This window comes from Herpailurus yagouaroundi, unplaced genomic scaffold, assembly GCF_014898765.1.
Source record: "Herpailurus yagouaroundi ecotype Mexico unplaced genomic scaffold, PumYag 100, whole genome shotgun sequence".
Lineage (NCBI taxonomy): Eukaryota > Metazoa > Chordata > Mammalia > Carnivora > Felidae > Herpailurus > Herpailurus yagouaroundi.
Window position 1 is genome coordinate 83,767,724 of NW_024412391.1, and position 21,540 is coordinate 83,789,263.

General features: G+C 35.6%; 1 protein-coding gene across 1 annotated transcript in view; it reads right to left on the reverse strand.

Annotated features, from left to right (window-relative positions):
* COG5 (component of oligomeric golgi complex 5) overlaps positions 1–21,540 on the reverse strand; it is a 321,373-nt gene that overhangs the window by 172,401 nt on the left and 127,432 nt on the right. The window contains exon 7 of the mRNA XM_040472926.1: positions 12,766–12,896. Coding sequence (XP_040328860.1) covers positions 12,766–12,896 — 131 coding nt within the window. The remainder of the gene's footprint in view (positions 1–12,765; positions 12,897–21,540) is intronic.

Genomic DNA, 21,540 nt, shown 5'->3' on the forward strand with positions numbered 1-21,540 from the left:
CAGTAAGGAAGTTCCTCAACAAGTTAAAAATAGAACTACTATATGATCTAGCAATTCTACTTCTGGGTATTTATCCGAAGAAAATAAAAACACTAATTTGTCTTTTTTTAAGCTTTTGATTTTATTTTTTGGTTGCTGTTTTTGGTTTCTTTTTCTTATATTCAGTGTTTTAATATAGAATCCAGTGATTCACTACTTACATACAACACCCAGTGCTCATCACAACAAGTGCACTCCTTAATTCCCATCACCATCTAGCCCAGCTGCCACCCACCTCCCTCTGTCACTAAGAGTCTCTTGTGGTTTTTTTTCCTCTCTCCTTTTTCCCCTCTTCTTCCCATATGTTCATCTGTTTTGCTTCAATTCCACATGTGTGAAACAAAATGGTACTTGTCTTTCTCCAATTGACTTATTTCACTTAGCATAATACACTCTAGTTCCATCCACATCATTGCAAATGACAAGATTGCATTCTTTTTGATGGCTGAATAATATTCCATCGTGCGCGCGCGTGTGTGTGTGTGTGTGTGCGAGCGCGCGCACACACACACACATCTTCTTTATCCATTCATCAGTCAATGGACATTTGGGTTCTCTCCACAGTGTGGCTACTGTTGATAGTGCTGCTATAAACATTGGGGTGCATGTACCCCTTTTATTCTGTATTTTTATATCCTTTGGGTAAATACCTAAGAGTGCAATTGCTGGATCACAGCATAGTTCTATTTTTAGTTTCTTGAGGAACCTCCATACTGTTCTCCATAGTAGCTGCACCAGTTTGCATTCCCACCAAAAGTACAAGAGGATTCCCCTTTCTTGGCATCCTTACCAACACCTGTTGTTTCTTGTGTTGTTGTTAATTTTAGCCATTCTGACAGGTGTCAGGTGGTATCTCAGTGTGGTTTTGACTTGTATTTTCCTGATGATGACTGATGTTGAGCATCTTTCCATGTTTATGTTAGCCAACTGGATGTCTTCTTTGGAAAACAGTCTATTCATGTTTTCTTCCCATTTTTTAACTGGGCTATTTGTTTTTTGGCTGTTGAGTTTGATAAGTTATTTATAGATTTTGATACTAACCCTTTATCTGTCATTTGCAAATGTCTTTGCCCATTCCGTCGGTTGCCTTTTAGTTTTGCTGATTGTTTCCTTTGCTGTGCAGAAGCTTTTTACCTTGATGAGGTCCCAAGAGTTCACTTTTTATTTTGTTTCCCTGGCTTCTGGAGACATGTCAGGTAAGAAGTTGCTGCTGCTAAGGTCAAAGAGGTTGTTGCCTGTTTTCTCCTCTAGGATTTTGATGGCTTCCTATTTACATTTAAGTCTTTCATCCATTTTGAGTTTATTTTTGTGTATGGTGTAACAAGTAGTCCAGGTTCATTCTTCTGCATGTCACCATCCAATTTTCCCAGCACCATTTGTTGAAGAGACTGCCCTTTTTCTATGGGATGTCCTTTTCTGCTTTGTCAAAGATGAGCAGAGCATACAGTTGTGGGTCTATTTCTGGGTTTTCTGTTATGTCCACCCATCTATGTGTCTGTTTTTGTGCCAGAACCATATTGTCATGATGATTACAGCTTTGTAATATAGCTTGAAATGCAGAATAGTCAGGACTTCAGTTTTTTCTTTTGCAGGATTGCTTTGGCTATTTGGGGTCTTTTGTGTTTCCATACAAATTTTAGGATTGTTTGTGCTAGCTCTGTGAAAAAGGTGGTGGTATTTTGATAGGGATTACACTAAATGTGTAGATTACTTTGGACAGTATAGACATTTTAATAATGTTTGTTCATCCAATCCATAAGCATGGAATACTTTTCCATTTCTTTGTGTCCTCTTCAATTTCTTTCATAGGTGTTCTATAGTTCATAGTTTTCTATAGTTTCAGTTTATAGATCTTCAATTAGCTTTATTCCTAGGTATCTTACTGTTTTTAATGCAATTGCAAATGGGACTGATTCCTTCATTTCTTTTTCTGCTGCTTTATTAGTGTATAGAAATGCAACAGACTTCTGCATGTTGATTTTATATGCTGTGACTTTGCTGAACTCATGTATTAGTTCTATCAATTTTTTTGGTGGAGTCTTTCAGGTTTTCTACCTAAAGTATCATGTCATCTGCAAATAGTGAAAGTTTGACTTCTTCCTTGACAATATGGATGCCTTTTATTTCTTTTTGTTGCCTAATGTCTGAGTCTAAAGACTTCTAGTACTATGCTAAATAGTAACGGTGAGAGAGGACGTCCTTGTCCTCATTGAAGATATTAGCTGTGGCTCTTTTGTATATGGTCTTTATGATGTTGAGGTATGTTCAATCCATGCCTACTTTATTGAGAATTTTTATCAAGAATGGATGCTGTATTTTGTCGAATGTTTTTTCTGCATCTATGGAAAGTATCATATGGTTCTTATCTTTTATTAATGTAGTGTATTCATCTTGATTGATTTGTGAATATTGAACCAGTTCTGCAGCCCAGGAATAAATCCCACTTGATCATGGTGAATAATTCTTTTAATGTACTGTTGAATTTGATTTGCTAATATCTTGAGAATTTCTGCATCCATGTTCATCAGGGATACTGGCTTGTAATTTTGTTTACTAGGCTCTCTGGTTTTGGAATCAAGGTAATGCTGGCTTCATAGAATGAGTTTGGAAGTCTTCCTTCTACTCCTATTTTTTGGAACAGCTTGAGAAGAATAGGTATTAACTCTTCTTTAAATGTCTGAGGAAATTCCCTTGGGAAGCCATCTAGCCCAGCACTCTTGTTTGTTGGGAGATTTTTAATTACTGATTCAATTTCGTTGCTGCTTATTGGTCTATTCGAATATTCTATTTCTTCCCATTTGAGTTTTGGTAGTACGGAAGTATCTAGGAATTTGTCCATTTCTTCCAGATTGCCTAGTTTGTTGGCATATAATTCTTCATGGTGTTCTCTTATAATTGTCTGTTTTTGTGGTACTGGTTATAATGTCTCCTTTATCATTCATGATTTTTGTCTATTTAGGTCCTTCCTCTTTTCTTTTTGGTAAGTCTGGCTAGGGATTCATCCATTTTGCTAATTCTTTCAAAGAATCAGCTCTTAGTTTTGTTGATCTGTTCTACTGGGTTTTGTTTGTTTCTATATCATTTTTGCTCTTATCTTTATTATTTCCCTTCTTCTGCTGGCTTTAGGGTGTATTTGCTATTCCTTTCCTAGCTCCTTTAGGTGTAAGGTTAGGCTGTGTATTGGGAACCTTTCTTAGTTCTTTATATCAGCCTAAATTGCAATATACTTCCCTCTTAGGACTAACCTTGCTGCATCCCAAAAGGTTTGGACTGTCATGTTTTCATTTTCATTTGCTTCCGTATATTTTTTTATTTCTTCTTTAATTTCCTGGCTAACCCATTAATTCTTTAGTACAATATTCTTTTACCTCCATGTATTTGAGGGCTTTCCAATTTTTTTTTTCTTGCAGTTGACTTCAATCGTTGTGATGTGAAAATATGTACGGCATGATCTTGATCTTTTTGTACCACCTGAGGGATGATTTGTGACCTAGTAATATGATCTATTCTGGAGAATGTTCCATGTGCACCTGAGAAGAATGTGTATTCTGCTTTAGGATGAAATGTTCTGAAAATAACTGTTAAGTCCATCTGGTCTAGTGTGTCATTCAAAGGTGTTGTTTCCTTGTTGATTTTCAGCTTAAGTGATCTGTCCATTGTTTTAAGTGAGGTGTTAAATCCCCTACTATTATTGTATTATTATCAATGAATTTCCTTACATTTGTTATTAATTGATGTATATATTTGGGCACTTCCAAGTTGGAGCATAAACATTTACAATTTTTAGATCTTCTTGATGGAGAGAACCCTCAATTATGATATAATGCCCTTCTTCATCTCTTATTACAGATTCTGTTTTCAAATCTAGTTTGTCTGATATAAGTATGGCTGGCTACTCCAGCTTTCCTTTGATGTCCCTGAGCATGATAAATGGTTCTCCATCCCCTCAATTTTAATCCGTAGGTGTCTTTAGGTCAAAAATGAGTCTCTTTTAGGCAGCATATAGGTAGATCTTGTTTTTTTTAATCCATTCTGATACCCCATGTCTTTTGATTGGAGCATTTAGTCCATTCACATTCAGAGTGATTACTGAAAGATACGAATTTAGTGCCACTGTTACCTGTAGAGTTGGTGTTTCTGGTTATGGTCTCTTGTCCTTTCTAGTCTTTGTTGCTTGTGGGTTTTTTTTTCCCTCCTCTCAAAGAATACCCCTTAAAATTTCTTGTAGGGCTGGTTTAGTGGCCAGAAACTTCTTTAGTTTTTGTTTGCCTGGGAAGCTCTTTCTCTCTCCTTCTATTTCGAATGACAGCCTTGCTGGATACAGTAATCTTGGCTGCATATTTTTCCCATTCAGCATGATGAATATATCTCAGTACTCCTTTCTGGTCTGCCAAGTTTCTGTGGACAAATTGGGTGCAAACTTGATGTGTCTTCCCTTGCAGAAAACAACTTTTTCCCTTGCTTTCAGGACTTTTTCCTTGCCTGTGTATTTTGTGAGTTTGACTATGATATGTCTTGGTGATGGCTAGCTTTTGTTGAATTTAATGGGAGTTCTCTGTGCTTTCCAGATTTTGATGTCTATGTCTTCCCCATATTAAAGAAGTTTTCACCTATAATTTGCTCACATAAACCTTCTGCCCCTTTTTCTCTATCTTCATCTTCGGGGACTCCTATGATACAAATGTTATTATGTTTTAATAAATCTCTGACTTTCCTAAGTCTGCCTTCCTGATCCCTGAATTTTGCTTCCCTCCTTTTCAGCTTCATTATTCTCCATAATTGTATCTTCTATATTGCTAATTTCTTCCTCTGCCTCATCCATCCTTGTGTTTATGGCCTCCATTTGGGTTTGAATTTCAATTAGAGCATTTTTAATTTCAGCCTGACTAGATTTTTGTCCTTTTATCTCTACAGAAAGGGATTCTCTGGTGTCTTCTAAGCTTTTTTCAAGCCCAGCTAGTATTCTTATAATCACTGTTTTCAATTCTAGTTCAGACATCTCACTTATATCTGCATTGATTAAATCCTTGGTCATCATTTGTTCCTTTTCTTTCCTTTGAGGTGAATTCCTCCATCTTGTCATTTTAAGTGAAAAAGAAAAAGCAGTAACAATAATAATAGAATAAAATAAAAATTAAAATTAAAAAAAAAAACTGAGGCACCTGGGTGGCTCAGTGGGGTAAGCATCTGACTTCAGCTCATGTCATGATTTCATGGTTCATCAGTTCAAGCCCTGCATCAGGCTCTCTGCTGTCAGCACCAAAGACTGCTTTGGATTCTCTGTCCCCATCTCTCTCTGCTCCTCCCCTACTGCGCTCTCTCTCAAAATAAATAAACTTAAAAAAAATATGTTTTTATTCAATTAAAGGAAGGTGGATCCTAGGTGTGTTTTGGTCTGCTTGTCAAGAGAAGCTTGATAGAAAAAAGTGAAAAGAGAAAAAGAAGAGAGAAAAAAAATTTTTTTAAATAAAATAATTTGCTTTTTTTGTATCCAAGAACAAAAGAAAGAACAACAAAAACAGAAGCCAACGCCAAAAATGAACAAATGAACAACAACAACAAAAAAACAACCCAAATGAAGTTAGATCCAGTTTCCCCTAGAGCTGAAAGTTTGCAGCAGTCTGTGGCCAGTGGACTAAACTCCTGGAAGTGATTCCGGCTGGTCTTCTGGGGGAGGGGCCTGCTGCTCTGATTCTAAGACAGACTTGCCCTAGTGGAGATGTGCCTGGAGGCCAGGGGGGGGGGGGGGGGCCTGGTGTAACAGCTCCATTCTCCACTTGGTGGTGCTGTTTAGCCTAGTGGGGGTCGATCAGTGTTGGTGGGCTAATGGTGAAAATGGCTTCACCCTGCTCTCGTCTCTAGAGCAGGAAGTTCACGCCCTCACAGACATGCAATAAGTCACTCCTCCGGTGTCTCCTGTTTCTGACAGCTCCCTGCCTTCTCTGTCTGTGTCCAAGCTGTCTGTCTACCAGGCGGCACCTCTCTCTGGGGTTTTATCTCAGGTCTGGCTATGTTTCAAAACCCCATACTTCAGACCCCTGCAGTTCAGACCCACAGTGATCTTCTGGGCATCTATATAGACCCACAGTCTCGCAGCACTGTGGCCAGGGCCTACTTGTCCCAGGAAACACTCATGCTGCCAGCAAAGCAGCAGCGGTTCAGAGTTTATGGTGAATTGCAACACACAACCAACACCAGGGTTTGCTGCACTTAGCAGGTGTCTTTGTTCCCATACTGGTGAATGTGGTAGCTTGATGGTGCTCACCAGGTCTTTTGCCCACAGAGAGCTGTACCACCTCTACCAAATGCACTCCAAGCAGGGGAAATGCTTCTCCTGTGCAACCCAAGGGACCCTCAGGCCTGAAGGTCCACTCCCAGGTCTCTGCCCTGCTTACTTGCAGGAGGACCACCACGTGCTGACCTCAAACTTCAGACTCCGTTCTCCACTGTAAAAATACTTTGAAGAGAAATACGCACCCTTACGTTCACTGTAGCGTTATCTGCAACAGCCAAGATACGACAGCAATCTAAGTGTCCACTGAGAGGAACACATTAAAAAGATGTAGTGTGGTATATATATATGATGGAATGGCCATAAAAAAGAATGAAATCTGAGGTGCCTGACTGGCTTAGTCAGAACAGCACTTTGGGGTCAGGAGTTCCACCTCCACATTGGGCACAGAGCTTACTTTAACAAAATAAATAAAATAAAAAGCTAAAAAAAATTCTTGCCATTTTTTACAACATGGATGGATCTTATGTGAAATGTCAGAAACAGAAAAACAAATACCACATGGTTTCACTTATATGTGGAACCTAAAAAAACAAAACAAAACAGAAACAGTTTTACAGATGCAGGAAACAAACTGTTGGTTACCAGATGAGAGAGGGATTGAGGGGCAGGTAAAGTAGGTGAAGGAGATCAAGAAGTATAAACTCCCAGTTATAAAATAATGAAGTCATGGGGATGTAATGTACAGCATAGGAAATATAGTCAGTAACACTGTAATAACTTTGTATGGTCACAGTTACTACACTTACGGTGACCATTTCATAACATTTAAAAATACTGAATCACTATGATGTACAGATGAAATTAATAGGATATGGTATGTCAATTCAATTTTAAAAATAAATAAAAAGAGGGGTGCCTGGGTGGCGCAGTCGGTTAAGTGTCCGACTTCAGCCAGGTCACGATCTCGCGGTCCGTGAGTTCGAGCCCCGCGTCGGGCTCTGGGCTGATGGCTCGGAGCCTGCAGCCTGTTTCCGATTCTGTGTCTCCCTCTCTCTCTGCCCCTCCCCCGTTCATGCTCTCTCTCTGTCCCAAAAATAAATTAAAAAAGTTGAAAAAAAAATTAAAATAAATAAATAAATAAATAAAAAGAAAAATGCTTCAACAAGAGTTGAAAAATTATTGACATTCTATACTTAGCAAATGGAAAAATAACAAAAACTACATTGGGACGAAACATGCAAAAGGTGAGATCTGTCCTACAATTCATGGGACCAGCCAGGAAAACTTCCAGCAGCCAAGGAAAGAAAAGTAGACCTCTGAAAGCAGATATCAGCTTGACAAATTAACTGACACTGAGTCTACTATTGGTGTTTGCCAGGCTCATAAAGAAGAAAAAGATCACAAAAGAAGTGTTGCATACTAAACTACCATAATTAGCTACAAAAAGAGTCACGTTTTCATTGTTCAACTTTGCCAGTGTTTTTGAAGCTTAGGAAATGTTTAACTTCTATAGATCTTGAACACAATGCACTTGAATTGGTACCCTCTCTATGCTAGAAGCACAGAGAATTTTACAAAATTCTTTTTACAAAAGCACAAAGTTCACAATATAAGCACATACTGTGTGCTATGTAGACATTTATCTACTCAACTTTAATTCTACACTGTCATCTTAGAAAATCTGTCAAGATCATGCTGTTGTGATCTACTTTTAGCTGTCAACTGGTAAGCACCAGAATCCTGGGCTTGATCAAGGATCAAGGAGGTTTTCTGCCCCAGGGAAAAGGTAGGTTCACAGACATTTTCTTCCTAGCACTGACAACAATTACCATACGGAGATTATAGCCGAGTACTGAGCTGTGAAAGAACAGATCACAGAGACCCTCTCCCTGATGACTTTTAAAGACAAGTAAGTACAACATCTTCCCCCATCCTAGACCCTCAGAAAGTCCTGCACTTGTTTACTGAGAAAGCTTCTAATTCACAAGTTAAAGCCGTCTTTCTAATTAAAATGTCATCATTTCACTGTGGAGGCCTGGTATCTATGGTGATGCAGGAACTCGTCCAGATCAAAATCTCTGTCACCTATTTTTGAAAGCTAGTTACAGCTTGAGGTAATGAATCTGTTGCAATCCTGAAAATATCATAAGGTTCTCTTTCTTTGTCTGGCTTCTGTCAGTGAAAGATTCTAAGGATCAGTAGCAAAGAGAGAGAAATAGGAGTCAACGAAGAGCTGTAGATGGAGGCCATGTGTAGCCCCACGCTTGTGACAAAGATGGCCACGTGAAGTAAAGAATATTTTTTTTTTATTGTGCTGATATGGTATGCTTCACCAGAGGATGCACTCCAAGTCATCAATCCTTCCAAACCTTTAGTAAAGAAAATGGTAGTGATACCACTATGCATCTTTTCCATATAGAAATAATACGGCTTTTGTGAGGGCAGTCTACTTCCGTATTTTTCATGTAGGAAGACACAACAGTTTCTCACTATTATCTAAGTAGCCATTTAGTTTAAGCTTCAAAAACAGAAACTTTTAACTACTGTAGTAGAGACTTTATGATACTACAAAGCTATTTAAAATCTACAAATGAAAACAGCACATTTAAGCAATTAACTAGAAAAAACAGTAATGATCAAAGCAAAATTATCTATCTTTATGAACATTTTGGTTTTGGAAAAGAAAATGCACTAACTTTCTTTTAATAAAGTTAAGTTTTACAATTAACTGAGACCGAAAATGGTAGCCATCAACTACATACTCAAAAAAATGTCACCAACATTTTTGAGAAACCCAATGTCAGAAGTTGATTATTAAATGCGATCGATGACATGTAATTTTTGAAGTTCCTTATTTACTGAAAATCTCTGTTTGTGTTATAAGCTTATAAACCAGTAAGTGAGCAATATTTCATGAATGCAATAGTACTTCAAATTAAAATGCTGCCATTCCTGTAGTCTTTATTTACAATAAATATTAATGGTATGTTTAACTATTTCAATGATGTCTGACAAATGGGAGAATAAGATTTGAGAATAAAATAGATATAAGCTGTAGCATCTTTTTTAATGGGAAGTGGAAGGAGTATTCCAGGCATAAAAGGAACATGAAAGCCCTAAAGAAGGCAGGCAGGCAGGCAAGCACGTGAAGGACTAAAAGCAAGTGTGTGACCCTCAAGAGCAGAGAACACAGGGGACACTGGCAGCAAGCATTCGTGTTGAAATGCTGATGACAAGGAAAAGAGCACAAGGGAGAGGATAAAAACAGAAAGGAGAGATGGAAATACGAGGAGATAAGGTTCCTAAGAAACAGTACCCACACCACAGGTGGTGCAAAAGGTGCCTGTACAAAGTAGAAATTAAGAGCATCTGCTCAAGGTAAACTGTAGAATGGGGTGAGGTGGGGAAGACTGATGGGCTGAAACACTAACGTCAGATAATAGGAAAATAAAGTTGGCCAGAGAAACATAAAAATTCTGAAGACTACAGAAGAACTGGTTTAATTAGTCATCACATGGAGACTTCCCAAAGAAATTTTTAGGCTATAAAAATTCCTTTTTCAATGTAAACTGCTTCACAAATTGCCAAATAATTTAAAATACGATTATTTAACAAAATTAGAATAAACTGCTTGCTCTTAATAAAGCAAGGTGGAAAGCAGGCATTCCAGACTATGTCTCTATCACTTGCTAGCTGTGTAATCTTCAGCTAATTTCCTAACCTTTCCAGGGCTTTGTTTCCTTAACTATCAAAAGTGGATAATTGTATCTTCCTCACATATTTGTTACCGTGACTGAAATAACAAATGTAAAGTGACTAACACAAATCCCGGCAAAGAATATGCATTCAATAAAGCTTAGTTTCTTTCTGAATTCCTGAACTGCCTGCTGACACAGCTAGATGATACCTCTGTCTTGTTGCTTTCTAAAAGGAAAGGAGGGGGGGCTCCAAACAGACTCCTTCCACTGAGACACCCTGCTTCCCAAGAAACATTATCTCAGTAGCATCATTATTGATGAGGATTTAATCTTCTGAGCTCTGCCAAGCAAGAAAGCTAACACTGTAAAAATAACCCAGAGGACTCAGGTCCGAGAGAGAGACACACACACACATGACTGAATTCAAAAATAAATGAGGTTATAAACACCAGTGTCAATTTACACATGAGAAATATTGTATAAATTGCAAAATGAACCAGAATGTTACTACTGGCAGATCAGTACATTTTCTCCCTTTATGAAAATTATGTACGAAGCCCAATTATATTCAGGTTAGTTACTTTATACTTATGGAATCTAAACAAGACAAACAAGTTGGATGATACCAGCAAACAACAAACTCTGCTAACATAATCCATACAGCCTAACAGGGAGACGATATTCCCATCCATTGAGCAGAATCTGCCCCCCTCCAAACCACACTGAGACATACAAAATTATAGCCCCCTGGTCCCTGTTCTCCTCAGATCCACGCAGATCGTTCCACATCTACTTGTGTCGACACACAGTATTTTTATGTATTTTTTCTTCCTTATCTTTCTAACTTAATCTTATTGATTAGACATAGGCCATTAGCTAAATAACAAGTTATCTATCTACTTTAATCATCTTTTGACTAACTGTATACAATCCAAATACATAACACTGTTAACATTTAAGGATATTAATTTCCCAAAATCTTATCACTTCTACTTTAATTTTAATATGATTTAAAAACTGATGGAAAGTCAAATTCAACAACTGCACAATGTACACAAAATAACATATCTAAAATCGAGTTTAATTAGGAACGATTATCCTAGAAAAGACTTTCATGCCTTTAAAATATATGAGCCTATGGTAAAAAATAAACCTTTAAAAGTAGCCATTCCTTTGTTTAATTTTGTTTGTTTTTTAAGTAGCCATTCCTTTGTAACATGTTAAAATCACCCACCCCTACTGCAAAATATTTTTGTTCAACAAACTTTAGTAATGCTTCTTTTCAACCATTTTTGCTTTCATTCCCACAACTCTGAAATGTAATAAAATATTAAGGGTTGCATAAATTAAAGATATAAGCATATACACACACATACATATATAGCAATAGAACTTCACAGGAAAAATTTTACAGTAGTTATATATAAAACTTGAAATCTCTGAGGTAGTGACAATACGGACATTAGATGAATACAAAAGGCTTGTGATACTGCACTTTCTGAAAAGTTAATTGTTACCTTTCTCACAACTAAATGAGCCAGGCGACATCAATTTTCTATACAAATAGTCACCTTAAATGAAAGTTGACTTGGAATTCCCTGAATATTTCTTTGAAAAGGCATCTTCTCTAATTTGATGTACACAAGTACCTTATTTTTTAACAGTAGAACTGTGTTATCTTCATAGATCTGAAGTTAGAACAACTGACAGGAGGTAAAACCAAGCTCCAGTATTAGAAGCTGCAATCATGGAGGCTTCTGGGAAAGGAGAGCAGTGACCAGGAGCACAGGGAATTTCCTATTTCTTGCCCTGGGTCTGTATTGCATAGATGTGTTCACACTGTGCTACTTCACTCCTTACGTGTATGTGGCATTTCATTCTGTATGTACAGATCATTTGTTCACTTTTCATTATGCAGATAATAAAAAATTTATTTAAAACGGTAACAGACATTCAGTTACGCTTTTTGAATTATAAATGAAGAATCAGAAGTCAAATAAGTACCTTTCTGACTTAGAGACTACTGAAAGAATCTTTATAAGATTATTTTTGTACAATATAAATGCACAAAACGAATTCCTGGTTTAAAAGATGTGAATAAAAAATAGACACTAATAATTGTATTTGGATCCAATACAAATGGAGAAAACGTGTGGGTGCAATGCAATACAAATGTAGAACGAATGAGATTTACATTTAATTTGCTGATTCAACTACATCAACACCTTTGGGTTTCAGAACATTAAGCATCAGGAAAATGACACCTTCGGAGAAATCTCAAGTCAAAGTACTTTTTTTTTTTCTTAACTATAGCACATTGATTATTAATGGTGCAAGGTTCTGGGGTCAGAGTGGTCTATGTTCCAAACAATACCACGTGTTAGCTGTGTGATCTTGGACAAATTATTTAAGCTCTCAGTTTCCTCATTTGTAAAATGGAAATAATAATACCTACCTTACTGGGTTGCTGAAAGGCTTAATTAAGTAACAGTTCCTCAGACAAAATAAGCATATTCAACAGGTATTAACTCTCTATCTACATATATACATTACAGAAACTATATCTCATATATATTACATACCAGAAATCTTAGTCTATTTTTAGAATGAAATAAATAGGTATTAATAAATACATTTTCCCTGTACTTACTTTAGACCCTATTCTCCAATGCAAACTGTAGACACAGTTCCTCAGGGATGAGGACACAGATTAGTTTTTTAACCTCAAAATCAAATCTTCACCAATTCTATGACATATTTTTCACATTAAAAAAGTGGTATTACTTTTATTACCTGGGTCTCCACACCCTGTTCCAGTAGGCGCTTAGCTTGATTTTCCACTTCAAGTCGAGCTCTTGCAATAAAAAGTAAATCATTTTCTATTACTTCTATTCCAGAAAGATCGATTCCTTGAGAAAGGTAATCTATTAAAAACACACACACACATCTAAGTATTTCAATATTGAATATCAAGGTATTGAAATATCATGTCTCACTTCTTCAAAATATTATAGATTTGCTGAACACTATTCACTTTCAAAATCTCTAAAAAAAAAATAGTTACCCAAACATTTTCTATTTTTTAAATAAAAAAACTTTACTCTGAAGCAAAATGTTCTAAGAATGAGTTGGTAAAGCAAGAGTAGAAATTATGATTATAGTAAATTCTAAATAATGTCAACACATTACATAAAAATTAGTGTCAAATTTAATTATAAAGAAACATCCTGATAATCTTAGAAATTTCTCAAGCTGTAAGACAGCTTTAAAAGTTTTTCTATAGTAACAAAATATTTGAAACAAATATCCACCATTTGAAAAATTAATAAATCATAAAAATAATTTAGCAAACCAGCACTTACAATGCTGCAGGCTTATATGATTACGCAGACCTAATAGCAACTTACATTGAAGTATTTTCCTATCACTGAATAAAAAAATTTACACAATTAACTCTTTAATAGAATCAGACATATTATATTTATAAAATTATATTCTACTTATAGAATTACATATACAGAGCAAGAAGCATGAAAAGATCTCTACCAAGATGTTAATAATAGTTGTCTCTGCATACTTAGAATTTGAGAAAATTATTTATATATTTTTTAAATTTTTTTAATGTTTATTTATTTTTGAGAGACAGTGTAAGCATGAGTGGGGGAGGGGCAGAGAGAGAGGGGGGCCAAAGAATCTGAAGCAGGCTCCAGGCTCCAAGCTGTCAGCACAGTGCCCGACTTGGGGTTCAAACTCGTAAACCACGAGATCATGACCTGTGCCGAAGTCAGACACTTAACCGACTGAGCCACCCAGGCGCCCTTTATTTTTTGACTCAATCTTGGACATACCTAAGCTAACTAAAGTGCTAAAATTTAAGGTCAAGATTTCATTAAGGAGCTTAGACACAGTTCTAAAACTCTATTTTCAATTTTTTTAAGTTTATTTTTGAGAGTGTGCACATGTGCGTGCATGGGGGAGGGGAAGAGAGAGGGGGAGAGAATCTCAAGCAGGCTGTGCGCTATCAGTGTGGAGGCAGATGTGCCACTCAGTCTCAAGAACAGTGAGATCATGACCTGAGCTGACACCAAGAGTCAGACACTTAACTGACTGAGCCACCCAGGCACCCCATAAAACTCTCTTTTCTATTTTAACAAAATAAATTATTTCTAAAAAATTGAATTGCTTTAGATAGAGTATTACTTTGCTTTCTAGTTACTCAACAGAATATCAAATGTGTTTTTCACTAAATACTCTTAATTGGAACTGAATTTTAAAGTCTTATGAAAATATATTCCTAGCACCTACAAACTACCATTTTTCACTTAGAGTCATATACTACCTAGGACAAATTACATTAAAGCATCCAGTACAATGCTAACTAACCACTTAGCAGCACTCAAATATCTACTGATTGAACACGGTATATATAGTTAGTTCTACACAAGATGACAAAAGGAAATGAAATAAAAGGACAGCTGAATAGTGGTTATTGCTAATCAGACCTCAACCATGAGCATTTTTTTTAATGTGTATATCTAAAGAAACTTTGGCTTACCACAGTGTATAGGGTCTTAAAAACCTTTAAACATTTATGGGCTTAGGAATCTGCCTCCTAATTTACTCACTAGGTGATCATAGTCACACGACATAGCTTCAATGAGCCTCAATTTTTTCATCTGTAAAATGCCAACAATATACAAGTCATGCCCTACATAACTTTTAAGACTATCATCAGAATCAAAATAAGCTAATAAATGCCAAAGTACTTTATATATCAATCTAAGGTGTAAATGTAGGGTGGATTATAATTATAAAATGTTTCTACTCCGATTTTTTATTTTTAAAAATTTTCAGAGAATTTTGAGGAAACTCTATTTGACCCCAGTCATGATAATGATCAACAAGGAAATGCTATGTTTACCCTAAAAATTCTTACTAGACAATACACAATCAAACTACAGACATAGAGGGGCACCTAAGCGGCTCAGTCTGTTTAATGTCTAACTCAAGGTCATGAGTTTGGCTCAGGTCATGATCTCGCTCAGGTCATGATCTTACAGTTGATAGGATCAAGCCTCACGTCTGTGTTTTAAGCACAGAGCCTACTTGGGATTCTCTCTCTCCCTCTCTCTCTCTCTCTGCCCCTCCTCACTCATGCTTGCTGTCTCATATTCTCTCTCTCTCTCTCAAAAATAAACAAACATTAAAAACATTAAAAAATCAATTAAAAATCTACAGACATACAAACAATAGAAAATAAGTATTATTTTCTTTTCAAGCTGGTTATCAGTGTGCTTCTTTTTTTCTGTTATCTAGGGAAGAAAAATATCATAATTAAGTTTAAAAAAAAAAAAAGGAAAGGACACTGAGTAAGAGATATAGCTGGATTGGTTTTGAATCTAAGTCTTGCAATCTTTGGTACCAGTTACTTTATTTAAAAAATGAAAAGCTAGACTACATAAACCCTAAGGTTCCTTCCAGTTACATGTCTCTAGAGACAAAACCAAACAGTGCTTTATTCTTGTGAATGCTGATCTGTCACTCTGGAGTCAATTCAAATCATTCATTCAAACCATTTATTTGGGTATCAAACATTTATTAGTCACAAACACCACAGAAATGAATCAGACCTAAATTCTGACCCAAAGTATCAAACTCTATGACAGGAAGAAAAAGCACAAAGTTATAACCACTGAAAGATAAAGAAAATGTATTATGCCAGGTGTTGTGGGAACAAAAAGAAAAAGTAAATACACTGTATATCTTTGCAAAGTCTACCACCTAGTAGGGGATAAAGAATATAAATTATTAATTCCAACACATTTTTAAGGTAAACAACACATTATCTAACCACCTCCCTCTCCCACTGCCCCATCCCCTGCTTATCCACACTACATTTAGAGCTGTTCTAAAAAGTAACCAAAATACATGCTACATTTGTAATACAAAGGATTCTATTGGCTGGGAGGGAGCAAAAGCCCTATTATTTTCCTGACCCGATTACTCCACAAAAGAGGTAAGTGTACAAATGGCGGGAGTTGGGTGATGGGGGGGGAGGGGACAACAGGTTAAAAAATGTAGCAACACCCCCCATCCACCTACCCAGGAGAATAGAGAGATTACACTAAATTCTCCCCTCCTGATTAACTGTTGCACACAATCACTATCAGTGTTTCAAATCTTTTTACATCTGCTCTTTGTAAAGCACATCTAGGGACTGGAGCCAAGGACAAAAAGATGAAGATGATTCCAATAAAAATAACTATAATTTTTGAACACATAATATGTAGGGGGCATTAAATTGGACACAAAATGTCTTTTTATTATTTTAATGTATGCATACATTTTTTGTGACATTCTAAACAACCTTGCTAGAATTATTAAATTATTAAGAAATTTAGCTGGCTACTAGGCAGCAAAGAACAATTCAAATCTAGGTGTGACTGGAATCTTTTCACTAGATCAATCCAGGACAATCCCAGAAGTCTCAGAATGAAAACCTTACATTCAAAGGATATATAGTATTCCTCCTACAGTCTTAGAATTTGCTCGTTGAAAGGATAAAGATGTAAAAATCACATCAGAATTAACTGTTCATGGAATTAAATTAAGCCAGATTATAACAATGACAGCATTGAAAAAAAAAACCCTCATATTCTGGTTTAATAAAAAGAGGAAAATTTTAAAAATATATAAAAGGTGTTAAAATGCCAAATTTTGAAATATGCCAGCATTAAACACAGTTTAACAAGTGAACCTTAATAAATGTGGATTACACAGCCAGAATTCTCTTTCTAGCCACTTAATACTGATACCTATTGGAATTCATGCATGAAAATACGTATGAGGAAACTAAAGTGATCATTTGGATTTAACATATTTATCATCCCTTCACATGTGAGGAAACAATGAGGCTAATTTTGACAGAAAAGAAATGATAATGCTCATCCTTTGTTTAATTAAACTGAGATAAATTTAGCCTAATATTAGAGAAAGGGAATTCAACCAAAACACCTGACACATAGCAAGAGGATGGGTAATATACACATAAACAATTTTTTTTGTCAAATGTACACAACTCTTTGATATTTAAAAAGTAAATTCTAGTTTCCCCTACTATCATTGTCCTGGTCTAAAATACTAAAACTTTAGAACAACCTTCATATGCTTTGACCCCAGGCAGTCACTTGATTTCAGTGATTGATTCGTGTATTATTTCCTGGGACTGCCCATTTCTTTTTATTTCTTTGGTTTTAAGATTAACCCAATATCTCAGTGGCATAAAAATTATTTGTTACTAAGTTATATGCTTGTCATTTTAACAGGCTTTCAGTGTTCTAATCGGTACTACACATGGCTGGCAGAATAAATGTTCTCATGCTCCTCTCCCACTCACGGAATCTATGGCTTCCTGTTAGCTAACAATTTCTCTTTCTATTTTGCAACACAAATCCTCCTTATTGATTCCAAAATCCTTACTGCCTCTTCCTCTACCATCATCCTCCTTTGTTTAAAAGAAACAAAAAGAAGGGTAATTATAGTTTGGTACATGATTCGGTTCTGCATTTACTATTCATAACAATGTTAGCACTAAATTATTGATTTGGAAAAAAAGAGATGAGGGAAGAGTTCATGTGTAAAGCTGGGATGGTGCTCAAAATCAGGAGAAATGAAAGAGGCTAAATCTTCATGCTTCTTTGTAGGAAGCCAAAGAAGCTTTTAACAAATTAACCAGTAGAAATATGGGCAGATTAGTTAGAGATATGGATGTAAATACCAAAGGAATCAGCAAAAATGTTAGAATGGCTGCCTCGGGGGAAAAGTAAATGGGGCAGAGGATTGCTGCATTTTAATAACATATCTTGTACAACTATTTGAGTATGTTATGCACGTATAATTTTCATAACAAAACTAAATTAAAGAGTAAATGGGAAATAAAGAAAAATAATTTAAAGAATTAAAATAACGTGGCTAGCCTAAGAGAATAACAGAATTCTTATCCTTTAAATCAATGATTCTGCTTATGGGATAATCTAATAAGATTCCATACAAATACTGTATGACCAAAATATATAGTTTGTAGGCACATAACCCAGAGAAATTCTTATGTATGTACAAATGGAAGACCTGTACAACGTTCCTAACAGCATTGTTAAAAAGAAAACAAAGATGACAACAACCAAAATGACCATCAACGGGAGAAGAGATAAGTATAACATAGCATTCACTCAAAATACTACTGTAGAGGAGTAAAAATAAATAATGATGGGTATACACATCAATATTGATGTGTACATCAGTACATATTATTAAGGAAGAAGAAGTTTTAGAAAAATACACACAGCAAGAGGTGATTTATATGAAGACATGCAAGATTATGCAATATATGATTTAGGAACACATACAAACATTAACAATATTTAGAAAAGTTAGGAGAGACAGGGAATACAACATGCTTATAATATTCTAATTCTTAAACTTGGTGGGAAGTATTGGTAGCCTACACAGATTAAAAATGTGGTTTTGCCTTTTGTATTTTTCCATCAAATATTAAATAAGTATGAAGCACTGGCACAGATTACAGTATTTAAACAAGGATATTACAACAGTTATAACTGTATTTCATATGTTCAAAAGGAGAAAAGAATGAACATGTTAGTAAAGACATGGATCAGGTAATAAAAAAACTGAAGTTCTAGAGATAAAAAGGACAAAGTCTGGATGGGATTAACAGAAGATGCGACACTGTAAGAAAAACAAAAGATACTGTATGTGAAGAGTTTAATGCTTGGATTAGTAACTGGTAACTGGATAAAGTCTTGTATTTTTCTTTTAAAAATATGCTCATGAAAGATTTTTTGGAAACTGGAAAAACATTTCAAAAGGTGGGTAATTATATAACCTCACAACATAGAGGCCATAAGAGCCAAGTGGATCATTGGAATATACATGATCATGTATGAGAAATTTAAGAATCTTCAAATTCTCAAGTAGCACCAAAATAGCATACATCCTCCCCCTGGATGTTTATCTGAGAAACAGCAAAAAAAAGCAAAAACTGACATACAGGAACTGGGCAGCTGGCTATAGTCACTTACCAATGAAAGTGACTCCCTCCTACACACCAACTTTGCAAAGAGCACAATTCAGATATGTGCCTCCGAGAAATTTCAAGCAACCTTCAGATGTTCCTAAAATACTTAAAATCCTGGTTGGGCTTAAAATTGAAAATTAAAGTCTACTATATTCCTTTAAAATCTTATCCTCCTTTTTAATATGCCCATGAGTTGTTTCGTTCTTATTTTTATTTGTAATTAACACTTGTTTACCATGTGTTCTTTATTAACTTAATGTTATAAGCATTCACCCCATCCTATTATAGTTCTTATAAATAGCAATTTTTGATACCTGACCAATATTTCACCAAATAAATGAACTAAAAATTATTTAACCATTTACCTAGGATGGAGTAATTATTTATCATAAATACATATAAAATATGTAATATCTAGAATTATTCCCTTGGTGGGGCGCCTGGGTGGCTCAGTCGGTTAAGCGTCCGACTTCAGCCAGGTCACGATCTCGCGGTCCGTGAGTTCGAGCCCCACGTCGGGCTCTGGGCTGATGGCTCGGAGCCTGGAGCCTGTTTCCGATTCTGTGTCTCCCTCTCTCTCTGCCCCTCCCCCGTTCATGCTCTGTCTCTCTCTGTCCCAAAAATAAATAGAATTATTCCCTTGGGAAATAAAGAAGAATTGACTCAAAGTTATACTTTTAAGATTATTGATATAAATTATCAAACTAGTTTACAAAATGACTCTACCACTTGGTACATTTTTTTTTTCAGTAACCTACAAGAGTCACTTAACCATAGATAGCACTGGATATTATCTCTGTTTTGAACATTTTATATGCTGCTAGAAGAAGTATGTTCTTATGGATGGTTTGATAGGATTTTTAAATGATGAAGCTAAATAACTATTTTTTTTACTAGCTGTATTTCTTTTTGAGAATCTCTAAATAATTTTACTCCCTTATCTTTTTCTTATATTGCCCTGTATTAATTATATATTAGTATTCACTGTTTATCCATCATATTTGCTATGAGTATCTTCCCGGTTTAATTATTTCATTCTTAGTTATTTATATATTACTTCTTAAGGCTATTTTCAGAATACAATCATACAATTATACGATCTAAAAATTCTTCTGATTCTTCTACATAGCCCTGATTATTTATAAACTTCAGACTAAAGTGTGTCTTTTACAAAAAGCAAAGCAGTGATATATAAAGGATTATCTGGCAAACTGGTGAGTAATAATCTGAAGAAAGAAAGCTGTCATTTTAAAATCCGTTGTATAAAAACTGTATCTTTAAATCAAATTAAGTCATATTTTATTTTTAAATCAAGGTAAGGGTTTATCACAAAGGCTCACTTTCATTCATTATGGAACATCAATCCTCTTTGCTACCATATTTTATGTTACATAAAGAACACCATTACTAGAGAATACTGAGCTAAACAAACAAATTTAAATTAAAACCATGCAAACAACAGCCATAAAACACCACCAAACAACATGGATGCAGCAGGGTTACAGTACTGATAGAATTAATTTACCCAATCAACAATTAGATCTGGACTTCTAATTACTGAAGGTACTCAAATCAATAATGATAATAATAATATTATCACAGGATCTTTATTTGCTATTTGCAACCAATCTGAGATAGTCCAGACACACAGACTCTCTCACCCCTATCTCTGTTCATTTTGTTTGGTTGACTGGGTTTGTTTTTTTTTTTTCCTTTTTTCTTTTTTGGTGGTGGTTTTTTTCTAAGTTCTATGTAGAACATGGGGCTTGAACTAACAACCCTGAGATCAAGAGTTACATGCTCTAGGGGGCGCCTGGGTTGGCTCAGTCGGTTAAGTGTCAGGCTTTGGCTCAGGCCATGATCTCACGGTTTGTGGGTTCCAGCCCTGTGTCAGGCTCTGTGCTGACAGCTCGGAGCCTGGAGCCTGCTTGGGATTCTGTGTCTCACTTTCTTTCTGCCCCTCTCTCACTCAAGCACGTGTGCACACACTCTTTCTCTCTCTCTCTCACTCAAAAATAAATAAAACATTAAAAAAAAAAAAAAAAGTCACATGCTCTATAGACTGAGCCAGCCAGGTGCCTCCTCTCTGTTCATTTAAAAAAAATTTTTTTTCACTAAAGAAACACTACCAAACACAAAAAGCTAGAGAGAAAGTAGAAATCAAAAATTCTAACGAAACTCCAGCAAAGACAACTACATACAAATTTTGATTTTCATGTTCTTACTCTACACATAAAAAGTGTTTTATTTTTCTATACAGCTGATTTTAATCATATTTAAGTAGCTATGTTGAATCTGAGGGTAAAACATGCCTTTAGGAAAAATATTTTAAAGAAAAATGTTTTTGTATAATTGCAGAGTAATTTTGGTAATGTATAATATAAATGAAAACATAATAAAATTATAAAGCAAAATTAGAACAAAGTAATGTGTATTTGTACAAAAGTAGAAATGATGACATAAGGAATAAAGGG